This window comes from Phalaenopsis equestris, unplaced genomic scaffold, assembly GCF_001263595.1.
Source record: "Phalaenopsis equestris unplaced genomic scaffold, ASM126359v1 Scaffold234734, whole genome shotgun sequence".
Lineage (NCBI taxonomy): Eukaryota > Viridiplantae > Streptophyta > Magnoliopsida > Asparagales > Orchidaceae > Phalaenopsis > Phalaenopsis equestris.
Genome location: NW_018252638.1, coordinates 43,847 through 58,729, shown reverse-complemented (window position 1 = coordinate 58,729; position 14,883 = coordinate 43,847). Strand labels below are relative to the sequence as shown.

General features: G+C 30.7%; 1 protein-coding gene across 1 annotated transcript in view; it reads right to left on the bottom strand.

The window, feature by feature from the left end:
* LOC110039006 (secretory carrier-associated membrane protein 2-like) overlaps nt 1–14,883 on the bottom strand; it is a gene marked incomplete at its 5' end in the record, with an annotated part of 61,426 nt that overhangs the window by 11,442 nt on the left and 35,101 nt on the right. The window contains 6 exon segments of the mRNA XM_020743943.1: nt 4,094–4,159; nt 5,004–5,052; nt 6,258–6,325; nt 6,408–6,453; nt 6,616–6,709; nt 6,807–6,869. Coding sequence (XP_020599602.1) covers nt 4,094–4,159; nt 5,004–5,052; nt 6,258–6,325; nt 6,408–6,453; nt 6,616–6,709; nt 6,807–6,869 — 386 coding nt within the window.

The following is a 14,883-nucleotide window of genomic DNA, read 5'->3' as shown; positions in this document are numbered from 1 at the left end:
GGGAAAGATAAGAATAATGAATATTAAGAGGTTTTACAGATTTATAGTAATTTTAATTGTAATTTTAAATATTTTTTTCTTTTTTTGTTAAGCTTGATGCTCACTGTTAAGTGAGGACCGTCATCTTTTTTTTTTACTGTTTTGTATTTGTTCTATGCTTCTACAGTGTCAAATATATTGCCAAGATAATTTTGTTACAGACAACATTACTTAACCGGGGCAGAATGGTCATTTCTCCACAAACAGCTGCAAATCAGTTGTTATCAAACAACTGCCCCAAACAGCTAACCAACTTATCCGAATATGCTGCTAATCAGCAGCTTATCAGGATAAGTTGTTTATTAACAAATTATTCAATAAGCTGCAACTTCCCCAAACAGGCCCTAAGGGTAAATACTCGTTCTATGGATATATGGATATAAATGTTATATAGATATTTTGAATATATATAGATATATATATATATATATATATATATATATATAATACATACATAAAGAAAAAAAATTCAATATTTAATTAATATTACTTTGATAGTTAATTAAAGTGATAAATAATTAAAGTTTGTAATATGAATACTCAGATTTATTATAAACATCAATTTTATCGGAATCGACGTCAATAAAAATTAATCGACGTCAAGAAAAATTAATCGACATCAAGATGAGTACTCGTTCTTTCACTCTATAGCAAAAATTTGTTTTTTTTTCAACTATGTTGCAGGTAATGACACTTGCACATACTTTATTCTGATTGAGATAATTTTCTTTATCGGTCATATTGTTATAAATGTTGTAGTTACATACTCTTGTGCATTTTGTGTATATTTTACATAGTATGTTGAATTGCATGTGACAAATACATGTATGATATGTTTATGTTGTCTATGATGGAGTCACGTCTTTATGGTACTAGTGAGGGGAATACTAAAGTACTCGTGCATGTAAATAAAAAAGATATTGATATTGATGTTTAATTGACACAAATTTTAGATGGTACTCTTGTGACGATTGTACAGATATAGAGTGATATTGATATAGTAAAATAATTGAATAACATGTCAGATGTTTATATTGATTTAAACTTAAACGATATGCATATAGTTTCTTTTCTCTTATATTACTATAATTTAGAAGTACGAATATTCACTAGCTTGTTTAGTTCACTATTATTTTTAATCTAAATTTTCAAATTAATTTAATTCATTAAAAGATAAATGATATAAGAGAAAATATTTATAGAACACAGATAATTAGAAGCGATATAAGCTAAAATATACTGTTTTAATTTAATTTGATTTGTCACTCTTTCATTTATTAAACTGTATATAAATATAGAAAATTTAATTTTCCGTCCGATCATCCATTCTCGTCTCGGTTAATTCCAAGCCTTGGGTCAGGTTATGACAAAGGTGATATTAGAGGATAAGGTTTATGTTTAATTAATGAAATCTAGTTGAAAGAACAAATATGATAATTACAATGAAATTTTAATAAAAAAAAAAATTAAAGTTAACTCAAATAAATAATTATATATATTTAGGCATAGTGATACAACCAAAATTAAAGAAGAAAAGAATCTGATAAAAAAAAAATTAATGAAAATTTAATACTTAATTAATGTAAATTCAATAGCTAATTAAAGTGATAATTGATTAAAATTTTATAATTTGAATACCTACATTTATTATAGGCATCAATTTTATCAGAATAGACGTTAAAACAAATAAATCAACATCAATGTGAGTACTTATATTATTAATCTATAATAATAATTTTATTTCTTCTCAACTATTTTGCACGTAATGACACTTGAACATGTATTCTTATTAAGATGTTTTTTTTTTTTTCAGTTATTTGTTACAAATGCTTGCAGTTACTTCCTCTCATGCATTGGTATATGCTTTATAGAGTATGCTCAATTGAATGTAATGAGCCATGAATGATATGTTTATGTTGATTGTTTATATGTGCATGACTGATTAGTATAGAGTCACCCCTTAATGGTACTAGTGAGAGAATACTAAGTTACTCATGCACGTAAATAAAAAAGGATATTGATATTGATTTGTCTTAATTGATATAATTTTTAGACGGTGCCACGTAACGGTTGTACAGATATAGAATGATATTGATATAATAAGATACATTGGTATATGCTTTATAGAGTATGCTCAATTGAATGTAATGAACCCATGAATGATATGTTTATGTTGATTGTTTATATGTGCATGACTGACTAGTATAGAGTCACCCCTTAATGGTACTAATGAGAGAATACTAAATTACTCATGCACGTAAATAAAAAATGATATTGATATTGATTTGTCTTAATTGATATAATTTTTAGACGGTGCCACGTAACGGTTGTACAGATATAGAATGATATTGATATAATAAGATACATTGGTATATGCTTTATAGAGTATGCTCAATTGAATGTAATGAGCCATGAATGATATGTTTATGTTGATTGTTTATATGTGCATGACTGATTAGTATAGAGTCACCCCTTAATGGTACTAGTGAGAGAATACTAAGTTACTCATGCACGTAAATAAAAAAGGATATTGATATTGATTTGTCTTAATTGATATAATTTTTAGACGGTGCCACGTAACGGTTGTACAGATATAGAATGATATTGATATAATAAGATACATTGGTATATGCTTTATAGAGTATGCTCAATTGAATGTAATGAGCCATGAATGATATGTTTATGTTGATTGTTTATATGTGCATGACTGATTAGTATAGAGTCACCCCTTAATGGTACTAGTGAGAGAATACTAAGTTACTCATGCACGTAAATAAAAAAGGATATTGATATTGATTTGTCTTAATTGATATAATTTTTAGACGGTGCCACGTAACGGTTGTACAGATATAGAATGATATTGATATAATAAGATACATTGGTATATGCTTTATAGAGTATGCTCAATTGAATGTAATGAGCCATGAATGATATGTTTATGTTGATTGTTTATATGTGCATGACTGATTAGTATAGAGTCACCCCTTAATGGTACTAGTGAGAGAATACTAAGTTACTCATGCACGTAAATAAAAAAGGATATTGATATTGATTTGTCTTAATTGATATAATTTTTAGACGGTGCCACGTAACGGTTGTACAGATATAGAATGATATTGATATAATAAGATACATTGGTATATGCTTTATAGAGTATGCTCAATTGAATGTAATGAACCCATGAATGATATGTTTATGTTGATTGTTTATATGTGCATGACTGACTAGTATAGAGTCACCCCTTAATGGTACTAATGAGAGAATACTAAATTACTCATGCACGTAAATAAAAAATGATATTGATATTGATTTGTCTTAATTGATATAATTTTTAGACGGTGTCACGTAACGGTTGTACAGATATAGAATGATATTGATATAATAAGATACATTGAATAGGATGTAAGATGTTTATATTAATTTATTAAAAAGCTAACTAGCATCTATATTAGTTTTTTTTCCCTCGTATTACTGTAATTTACAATTATGAGCATTTACTAACTAGTTTAGTTCACAGTTAATTTTAATCCATTTTTTAGATTAATTTAATTAATTAAAAGATGAATGATAAGAGAGAAAATGTTAATATAAGAAACGGACAACCAGTAGCGACTTAAACTTAAACATATTTTTTAAATTTAATTTGGTTAGTGGCTTTTTCATCTGTTAAATTGTAGAAGAATATAGAAAACATAATTTCCACCAACCGATTATTCATTCCCGTCTTGGTTAATTCTATGTCCTGGGATGGGTCGTGACATAATTAGAGTACTCTCACTAGAAAACCAATGATTATATAAGCAAGGATTCCTAATTCAATAACTCTCACCATCTACTTTCTCACATATCAGTAAGAAGCCATTACAGTCAGTTATTTACTTGAACAAATTAATGGTTGATGACAAATTCCAAGACTTAGTTAAAAAATTAACCATGAAACCAATCCTCTAATTCTACAAAATTTTCCAAAAGAGTATTCAGAGAAGCTCGGAATCATTAATATCATCCTTTATAACTAATTTAAAAAGTTTATGCTGAAAAGAAAAAGCATGACCTGAATCACCCATATGCTCAGCAATGATTCAATGCAGAAGAACCCAAATCCAATGAAGTAGAATACCTGCAACCAAAAGGGATTCCAGATCCGTAGTTATATCTGCAGCCTTAAAACACACACACACACACACACACACACATATATATATATAGAAGTGCAAGCTAAATAAAACTGCAACCTCTGTAATTTTGATAAGTTACATCTAAATCAACGTGAAGTATATTATAGATAAGTGAACTAGTCAACAAACTTCCGCTAGAGTTCAAGGGAACAACTCTTTGAACTTACAAATTCACTATTTTGTGCATCAAGGATTACAGGTACACCACTTTTAAAAACATCTCCACCCATTATTCTGATAAAAAGCAAGTTGGAGAAAATAACGAAGGATACCTAAGCTTCAGAGTTCCCAAGAAAACTTCTTACTTTTCTAGTAGTCTAATAGTCATACTATTTATTTAAGATAGTTTGGTGTTTAGTTTGGCGGCAGTTCTCCACTGACTATGCACCAGATTCAGCTGCAGCTTCCTCCCCATGTGAGGACAGAAACATTGCCCGTCTTCATCACATCAAATGTACCCTAAAATTTTTCAAGGATCTTCTCATGAAAAAAATTTGGGACAATGATTCATGATCAAACTTTGATCAAAATAGAGTCATTCAATTTGACTTGATAAATCTAAAATAGTCATTAAATTTGACGTGATAAATCTATGATACAATAGTTGATAGATTAACCATCTATATTCATTTTAAAGTAAATCTAACGACAAAGAAAATCTGTCCTGACTAACATTTAGTCAGATATCCTGACCCCCAAATTTTCTCCCTTGCTCATATAGCAACTAGCATTAGTCATTGTCGAGTTAACTATAATTTGAACCATTAAATCCATAATAAGACTTACCCCAACAATCACAGAATCTCCAATAACATCTACAGCTGCCAAGATACCACTGTTTCACACAATCACAGGATAAAGCATTAGAATAAACATTATAGCAAAAAAAAATATAACGAAATGTTACAATAATTTCACACATAAGAACTGTCAGTAAGCTTCTTAACTTATGTTTAAGAAATCCATATATTTAGTTGGCGCGTACTATTTTCTCCATATGGATATGAATATATTACGAAAGGTTTATTAATGTTTTCAACTCAGGCTATCGTACATATGTATAATAGCAGTGATTCATTGAGAAGAATGCGGGTGAATTCATCATATTCTGCCATTAGTTTATCATAATGAAGCCACCATCTTTCAGTAGAAATATTTTTTTCAGATGCTACACATATTTATATTTTTTTTCAGTGGGTGGGTAGTGGGTTGTTCATTGCTACAGCAACGGAGCGCTCAATGAGACAAACCAAAGTTTTTTTTTTTTTTTTAGTTTATCCAAAAAAAGCAAATAAAAACAACAAAAATAGAATAATTGAGTGAGAGAATCATTGTGAACATAAAACTTATAAAGATGATCATTTTTTTTTTAACCATCAATATATCATTGTGAGAATTAATTATCAGTGCTTTCACTTCATGATTAATTGGAGAACAAGATGAACATCAATTAAATTGAGCTCGAGAACCAGGATTGTTGAGTAACAATTTAATTTGCCTTTCATATGTATAAAATACAACGAATCAATGATCTAACAATTATATTAAAAAAATGATCTATCAATTATAAAACTTCCCGCAGTAATTTTGTTGGCTGCAATTTGAAAAGAAAATCTATGCAGCAGCCGATGAGTTGGCAAGATACTAAACAGAAAAGTGACACATCAGATAACAAGTGTCCAGTTTTTAAGTTCCAAATTTCTCACAGAAACCACATCGGGTGGAAAAAATTCAGCACAGAGTCATGAAACCTCTGCTACCCCAGAAACTTGAAAAGGAATGCGGGAATGTGAGGTGCATGACGGCAGAGAGAGTCTAGAAATAGGTGAAAGAAAGAGTAAATATACAGATTGCAGATTACAAGTAAAATGTCGCAGCCTTCCAGCCTAATCGGAATTTTCACTGTAAATCATGTTCAGCTACGGATTACATAAGAAAATGACAAAAAACATTTATAGACCACTGTAACTAAAAATCTACACAAAGCTCATTCATCCCTCAGGTTTTTCATGAAAACAAAATTCATAGCTAGAATCTTACGTTAGCGATTTTCCTTTGAAGATAATAGGAGGAGTAACAGCAGCAAAGATGCAAAACACAATGTGAAGCTGTACGACAAAATGTTACAATTAATTTTCTGATTCTAGAAGTGGAGAAAAAACCAAATAAAAATCACGTGTTTGCATATACCAAGTAAAATAGGAAAAACCATCCAAACTTCAGGGCACTTTCAGTCCTGAAAAATTCAAAAATACAGATCTAGTTAAAGTAGAGAAGACAATTATTTAAGTACAAGATAATACCATGCAAATACAACAACTAAGGATAAGTTCTCCAAAAAAAGGAGGATGACGAAACGCAACTAGGAACTGAACCATTGATGAATGCCTTGTTTTACCTCATGGCATTGTAAAGAGGTCGATACCACAGTACATAGGCTCCAGGGCACCCAGAAATGAAGTAGATGATGGCAAGTAACCAAATTTTCACATCTGAAGGAGAAAAAATGCCATTTAAGAATTTTCGCATGTATTCAATCTACATAGCATTCACACAAGCTCACAAATATTTTTGATGAACCAAACTTACTTGAAACCTTGATCCAAGCGGCTGTAACAGCAATAAGATTCCAAAACAGGCATGCAGTCAATCCTGCAAAAAAAGAAAAATGCAAAAATGCAGTAGGCATAAAAAATAAATGCCTTCCAAAAAATTATGGAAACTATGAAGCATTTCAGAAGCTCCAGCGAATTACACATATCAAAATTTTAACATCCCACATATAGCAAAGATAGATGGTTTTTGGAACAAGTGACACAAAAACAGCCTGGCATGCCTTGGCTAGGGGTGTAGATGAGTCAAGCGAGCTCGCAAGCTGGCTCGAAGTTGACTCATTAACGAGCTTGCGAGTCGAGCTTTGTTGAGCCTAGAATTCAAGCTAGAGCTTATAACTGAGCTCGTATAATATACAAGCTTGAGTTTCACACGACTCGACTAGTTAACTCGATGAGCAACTCAATTAAAATAGACATAACTGTGTAACCTTTTGAAACCCTAAAATCCTATACCCAATCCCGTTTTCGTCTCATTACCCCCTCTTCCTCCACAGTCCCCATTCCACCACCTCTAGGCATAGCAATACTCAAACCCCCTCTTGCGGCTCAGCATCAGCGTAACTCTCGTCTCTCCACTGCAGGGCTTCGGTATGCAGCATCCGCAATCACTCCACTTCTTGGAGCATTAACTAGAGTTTTAGAGTTTTTTTGAGAGTATATCAAAAGGTGTTGTTTCTCTTTTTTTTTTCCTTGTAATTGATTCTTTTGTTCTGACAGGGAGAACTTCAATTATCGCTAAAAATTCCTTTTTTTTTTCCTTGGTTCTCAGCATCGGTGCTCAGATTCCTTCCAAGTCTGGTTGGGGTAGATATCATCTCATTTTTCTTTGTTTTTGTTTACTAAGGCAGCTTGGCCTTTTTTTTTTGTGCATCTATTTAATTTCTGATGTATGGGTTTGTTAGTTTATCTGTTTGATCATCTTTGTGTGGCTGCTGCTGCTCTTGTGTTAATTAAATTAGTTGTGGGAAAATTTTGCAGTTTCATTGCTTCAAATGGAAATTTGAATGTTAGAATAAGTAATTCTCAGTTACTGAAAGATATCAGGAAAAAATTTATCTTGTAAGGAAACTGCTGATTTAGATACATACCACTCAATTTACATCAATTTACATATCATGCTCAATTTACATATCATGCACCTAAACTTCAATATTCATGTTAAATATAATGTGAAAAAACTGAAAACAAGAGCAAAGCAACTTGAAAGTTGAATACGGAAAGTAACATGAGTTCTATTTTTTTTCTTTTCAGAATAACTATATGTTTACATTTATAATTTGGTTTTGATGCAGATTTTTCGGTTATGGATGTTGCTTTCCCTTTATTTACTGTTTCCTGCAGTCGTATAGTTGGAAATAAATGGAAAAGTTTTCATGATCCCTCTTAAAAATAGTATATATTCAGGATTTTGTTTAAAAGATAGAGATATACGACACAATTCTTATGAATTTACATATCAAAAACTTAAATTTTTCATATTCACGTGCATAACACTTCAATCTTTAATATCACACCAAAATACCATTGCTTCTACCTTTTTAAAAGTGAAGTACACCATTTATTAAATATAAGGGCTTTGGTTTTGTAGACTTTTGGTATGGATTAAAGCAACCAGAATGTATTTTGGTAATAATTTAAAATATCCAGGGAGCTCATTTTTTAATGAATTCAACCTTTGCCTCTATTGGGGAAATTCGAATTGCATTTCTCATAGTTTTATTGATATTTCATGGTTCTATGATTCTTTCATTACAAAATTTTCTAGTTAATTTGATTGTTTAGTTATTTAATATAATTATTTTTTTATGCATGATTTTAAACAAGTTAGTTAATACACTTAGTACGCGCTATTCTTTCTCATATTGCCCATATGATTAAATCTGTTATTATTTTAGAAATAATGAAGATATTAAATTACCTTGTTTGTATTGTTTATTGTATTAGTGAGCCAACAAATGTGGAGAATGAAATATTAGACGAATCAACTCAACCTCATATAGATGGAGAGCAAATTCATACTATTAGAATTGACTATGAGAATATTAGTGAAAAATACAATGATGCTAATGATGGAGAGAATGCCGGTGATAGGGAGAATAATGACGATGGTGGGCGATGAGATTGAAAGTTGACATGAGAAAAAAAAGGAGGAGAACATGAACATCAAAGGTACGGAATGAGTCTCTAAGAAAAAATATTTTTTATTGTCAGAGAAAAGAGGAATGCAAGCATTGCAAGAAAAAAAAAAGAAAAGAAAAAATTCCTGTCAGAAGTACTGGTGCAACTACTCAATTTATGAGACATTTGAAGTGTTGTGCGGCCAGAATTCAAGTAATGAGAAGGCAGAAAATATTACATTTTCAATTTTCAATCGTTTGACACTAAAACTAGAAGCAATGACCGGCCGGTTTGAAGGAGAATTTTTGGCAAACTTCAGATATGATTAAAGTAAAGTTAGAGAAATGATTGCACATTACATATTGATAAATGAAAAGCCTTTCTCGATTGTTAAAAAATTTGGTTTTAATTTGGTTTTGGAAGTCAATGACCTAGTATTTCACAAAATCTTCAAGCGCAACTGCTCGCACTGATGTCATGTTAGTGTATAAGGAGAAGAAGTTAAGCAACACATTAAAAAATATCAACAAAAGTGATTTCACAATAGATTTATAAAAATCCAAAAGCAAAAGAATATCATACATGTTTGTCACTGCACATTATGTTGATTCAAATTGAAGATTACAAAAACGTGTTCTCAATTTTCTACATTTGAGCCTCCACACACGTCATCTGAAATAATTGACACATTCTATAAAAACTTTGTTCATTGGGGAGTTGAGAGCAAAGTATTTACAATATAGGTAGATAATGCCTCTAATAATGATAGAATAATCAAATTATTGAAGGACAGTTTCAGAGTGACGAAGTTATTCTTTAGGAGTATGCTTTTTCATGTTTTTTATTGTGCACATGTTCTAAATTTGATGATGAAAAATGATATTAAATGTATTGATTTTGTAGTTGACAAGATTCAAGACAATTAAATTTTTTAAATTCTTTTGGAACCAGGTTGATGAAATTTGCCGATGGCGTTCAATAATTACAATTGCCCGTAAGAAAACTAGTGATTGATTGTCCAACAAGATGGAATTCTACCTATTACATATTGACTGTTACACTACAGTTGAAACAAGCGTTCTTTCGTATGGAGAAAGAAACATTGGGTATAAAAATTGCCCCACTGAGAAGTGGAATAACATTTAAAAAGTTTGTGACGTGCTTAGTTTCTTTAATAAAACAACATAATTTTAAGGACAAAGTATCCAACTTCTAACTTATATTTTCTATAAATTTGCACAATTAAGAATATGTTAGATGAGAGATCAATTTTCTCTGATTATTTTATTAAAGAATGAACAAAAAGATGAAAATAAAATGAAAATTATTGGGGTGAATAAAATTTACTCCGGATTTGGAGCTCTCATGGGTACTAGAATAAATTTTGTAGTGATTAAATTTGCATATCCAAAAATCTACAATAGTGATGAAAGTGTTACGACTCGACCAGGGGCTTGGAGTTAACCAAGATGGAGATTGACGATCTGACGGTGAAAATTAATTCTCTGTTATACTATTTCTATCATTAACAGTTTAATATTCAAACTTTCATGAAGAAGACATTAAAGAAAATAATTTGATTAACAAGTAGAAATTTATACATTTCCTGTTGTTGATCTCACAATCTATAAGCATTTGCTCATCTTCAATTCCTCTTATTCAAAGAATTAAAACCTAAAAAAAAATTAAAGCAATATAATGAGTTGTATAAAGATAACATAAGAGAAACCACACTTTTAAATTACAGTAATTCAAAGAAAAGAAATCAATATTCATGTTGATCTTTTATATCTCTATGGAAAATCTTGAAATATGCTAATCTTTTATATTTCTATAAGAAATCATTGAATATACTAATGCATGTATCAATGACCTATACTCAAAGAAAATACTCAAAGCTTCTATACGCATTTACTTTAATTTTACATTTACTTTATACTCTTTACATACATATCTGTCTCTTTGAGGATCGTCGTCAACAAAATCTAACACACCTCTGGTATATATTATCTCATCAGCACAGCGATTAGCGATTTAAACATCACAATTATCTGAGGTAGAAATCAATATGCATGTTGATCTTTTATATCTCTATACATCTCTCTATAAAAATCTTGAAATATGCTAATCTTTTATATTTCTATAAAAAATCTTTGAATATACTAATGCATGTATCAATGACCTATACTCAAAAAAAATAAGTTTCTATACACATTTACTTTAATTTTACATTTACTTTATACTCTTTACATACATATCTGTCTCTTTGAGGATCGTCGTCAACAAAATCTAACACACCTCTGGTATATATTATCTCATCAACACAGCGATTAGCGATTTAAACATCACAATTATCTGAGGTAGAAATGTCCCTACTTGCCCCTATCCGATATTCTTCCATTGAAACATTAGTTAGTGATCCAAACATCAAAATTTTCTGAGGTGGTGAGCTATGTCTACTCACTCTTGATCGATATTCTCTCGTCGACACGTCGGTTAATGATCTTAAGCATCATAATTGTCTGAGGTGGTAAAAAAACTAAATGTTTAACTGACGTCTCATGTCTGTATCATTAGGAAATGAATGCATTCTCTTAACATGAGCATAAAAACATGAATTCATATATAAGCTATTTCATTCTTCTCAGACATCTTCATTCATCTACTAACATGCATACTTTGCTATATATCATTCATATCGCTATAGTATATATATCTCATATCATGCATATCTTTCATATCATTCATATTATTTATCTCGTACATATCTTGCATATCATTCATATCTTTCACCTCATGCATATCTCTTATATAATGCATATATTTGTTGTCTAACAATACGAAGATCAAACTAAATTAGAGCATACATGAAATCAAACATACATTTTAAAATAAAGAAGATTATCAAGATTTAAAAATATAATTACACACTTCGATTACCAGGCTTGATTCTTAATCTTTGGTAATTAGTTGGACATTGTGATAACCTTTACGTTAAAATTAATAGCCTATAGAACAAAAAATAAACTTTAAGATTCAAGTAATTTCCATTAATCAAATTATTTTTCTTAAGTTAGCATAGGATTAATTTACCTGAATTTATGGAACTGCCCAAGGATTACCTTCCACACACTTGCATCGAGCTTGCCGCTTTGGGTAAACAATTTGAAATTCGTAAATATCTTAGGATTTCATAATATCTTAACTCATAAAATATTTTAATCCAAAACATAACAGATTTGCCAAAACGTACCTCAAACAAACTCTTGGCATAACCTAACCATCCTGAAACTGCTTATTCTTCTTCTATTTTCTTCTTATTAGTTTTTTCATTTCCCATCTTCACTAATTTCATGCTTAAGACCATTACAAAAGTTCAGCAACCAATTTCGTTGCTTTCGACGCAACCTCATCTTTGCTACGGTGACCAGAAACGAAAAAGATGCACGATTGATGGCAAATATTAAAAAAGAAACGTGAGGAAAATAAATGTCCCAAATAGCATGCAAGAGAGTTTCACGCTTACCAAAATTTCCCCAAGAACCCCTACCACGAGTCACATCTTCCCTGGTGCCGCTTAGTTCGCTACTCGCCCCGACATTGTAGCAAGTGCTGCGGATTCCTTTGTCCGAGCCTCAAAAATTGCGGGAAGAGAGAGACAAGAAGAGGCTTCAAACGATGAAACCGAGAAGTGAGAGGGTAATCAAAGGCTCTTAAGTAAGGATCCACCCATTCGACGCCATACAGAGATAAATATCACAAGTGAGTCGTTTGGGAACAGTAAGGGTGCGGGAGAATTAAGGAATAATTATGTTTAATTAATTAATTAAAATTATAACTTCCAATTTTTATATCTCACAATCTATTCATAATTTATATATCGAATGGATCATTTTAACATACAAAACCTTATAAAAATGATTCAGTTGAAATATGAGAGACAAAATTTGAGATACAGTTTAAACTATCAAACTTTTTACCTTGTTTCTTTAAACTAGTTATTACAGAAAATATGAGAAATATCTCATACATTCGAACTTTGTAGTATGAGTTTTATGAATAGTATGCTATTTGTGTTGAGCATAAGATTGATGGTGTTGGTGACTCATCTAGAGCTACAACTTCAAACACAAATAAATGATAACAATGATGCATGAACAAACAAAATAAATGAGACAAAAAAGTACAGTGATTGGCATCATTTTGCTGTATATCGAAATGAGAAGATAAGTAAGAAGTCTATCAAGTCAGACTTGGATAACTATTTAGAAGATGGCTTAGATATTTGTCCCCAATATGTATAATTTGATATATTGAGTGGTAGAAAACTAATCAGATGAAATATTGAATATTACAGGAGAGGGTAGTTGACATATATCGCTCCAGGTGTAGCTCTTATTTGTGAATCAAATTAAATTCATTCTCATTATCGATTGAAGGGAAGAATCAAGATTTTTTTCTGAAACATAAATAATTATTTCTTTATAATTCATTACAGTTATATAATTTAATAGTGTAATAATAACATAATGTTCTATTCTATGAATTTACAGGAAGAAGATGATGATGAAGAGATAGAGATCCCCTTAAAAGTTAAAAGGCGAGATAGAACTCTCGTTAGATATAGGAACAAGTCCAATCCATTTCTTCAATCTATGATGATTAGTAGACTTCATTTTGAATTTTTCTTTACAAGATCAAAGAAAATGAGAACTTCTAGGTTGATCTCATTTACTTGTTTATCCGTGTTTTATTTTTATTTTATTTGTGGGGGTGGAGAATGTAATTATTTCTCATTATGATTTATTTTTTTAATATATTATTGTCACTAATAAAATAATAATAATATTTTTATCTCAGGTTTGTTTGATTTATATGTTGCTTAAAATATCAAATTTTGAGAACGATGATTCTTGTGATCTACTACAGACATTTTTTTGATCTATTTTATTTTATTTTGGTTTTGATATATTTTGTATTTGTCATTGCCGGTCCCAAGCCCGGATGCGAAAAGTGGAGGGTTGCGGTTGCGTTAGGTAAGGTTGCGTTAGGTAATCGACAAACAACGTACTTATCGAAAAAATCATCACATGAATCCTTTTGATCATTGTGTAAGTGCTAGGGCGTCCCCTGGAAGCGATACGCTGTATGACCTTAATACAGTGAAAAGTGTGCAAGGGCCGCTATACCGGCGCCCAGGTATAGTGTTAAATAAGCAAGGGTTCCCACATTACGGGCGAATGCGGGTAAAGAAGTTAGTCCATGTAACTAATGCAAGTAATATTAGGATAGAATCTTTGAATATAGGTACTCTCAATGGTACATTAATGGAATTAGTTGGTATTATGATTCATAGGAAAATTAATATCTTATGTATTCAAGAAACTAAGTGGGTTGGAGAAAAGGCTAAGGAGATTGATAATTTAGGTTTTAAACTTTGGTATTCTGGTAAGAGTCGCACTAAAAATGGTGTAGGTGTAATTATAGATAAGAGTTTGAAAGATAATGTTGTAAAAATTAATAGAGTTGGCAATAGAATCATATCCCTTAAGATTATCATTGATACTAAAATTTTTAATATTATAAGTGTTTATGCTCCTCAAGTAGGTTTAGATGCAGGGTCTAAAGATAAATTTTGGAATGACTTAGAAGATTTAATACAAATGATACTTCTTGAAGAAATAATTTTTATTGGAGGAGATTTAAATGGACATGTCGGTAGAGTGTTAGAAGATTTCAGAAATATTCATGGTGGCTACGGATTTCGAGTAACTAATGAAGAAGGTAGAGCTATTTTAGATTTTGCTTTAGCGTATGATTTTGTTATTACTAATACTTTATTCAAGAAAATGGATGAACATCTTATTACTTATAAGAGTGGATCTAATAAAACACAAATTGATTATTTTCTTATGAGAATAAGAGATCGTCGT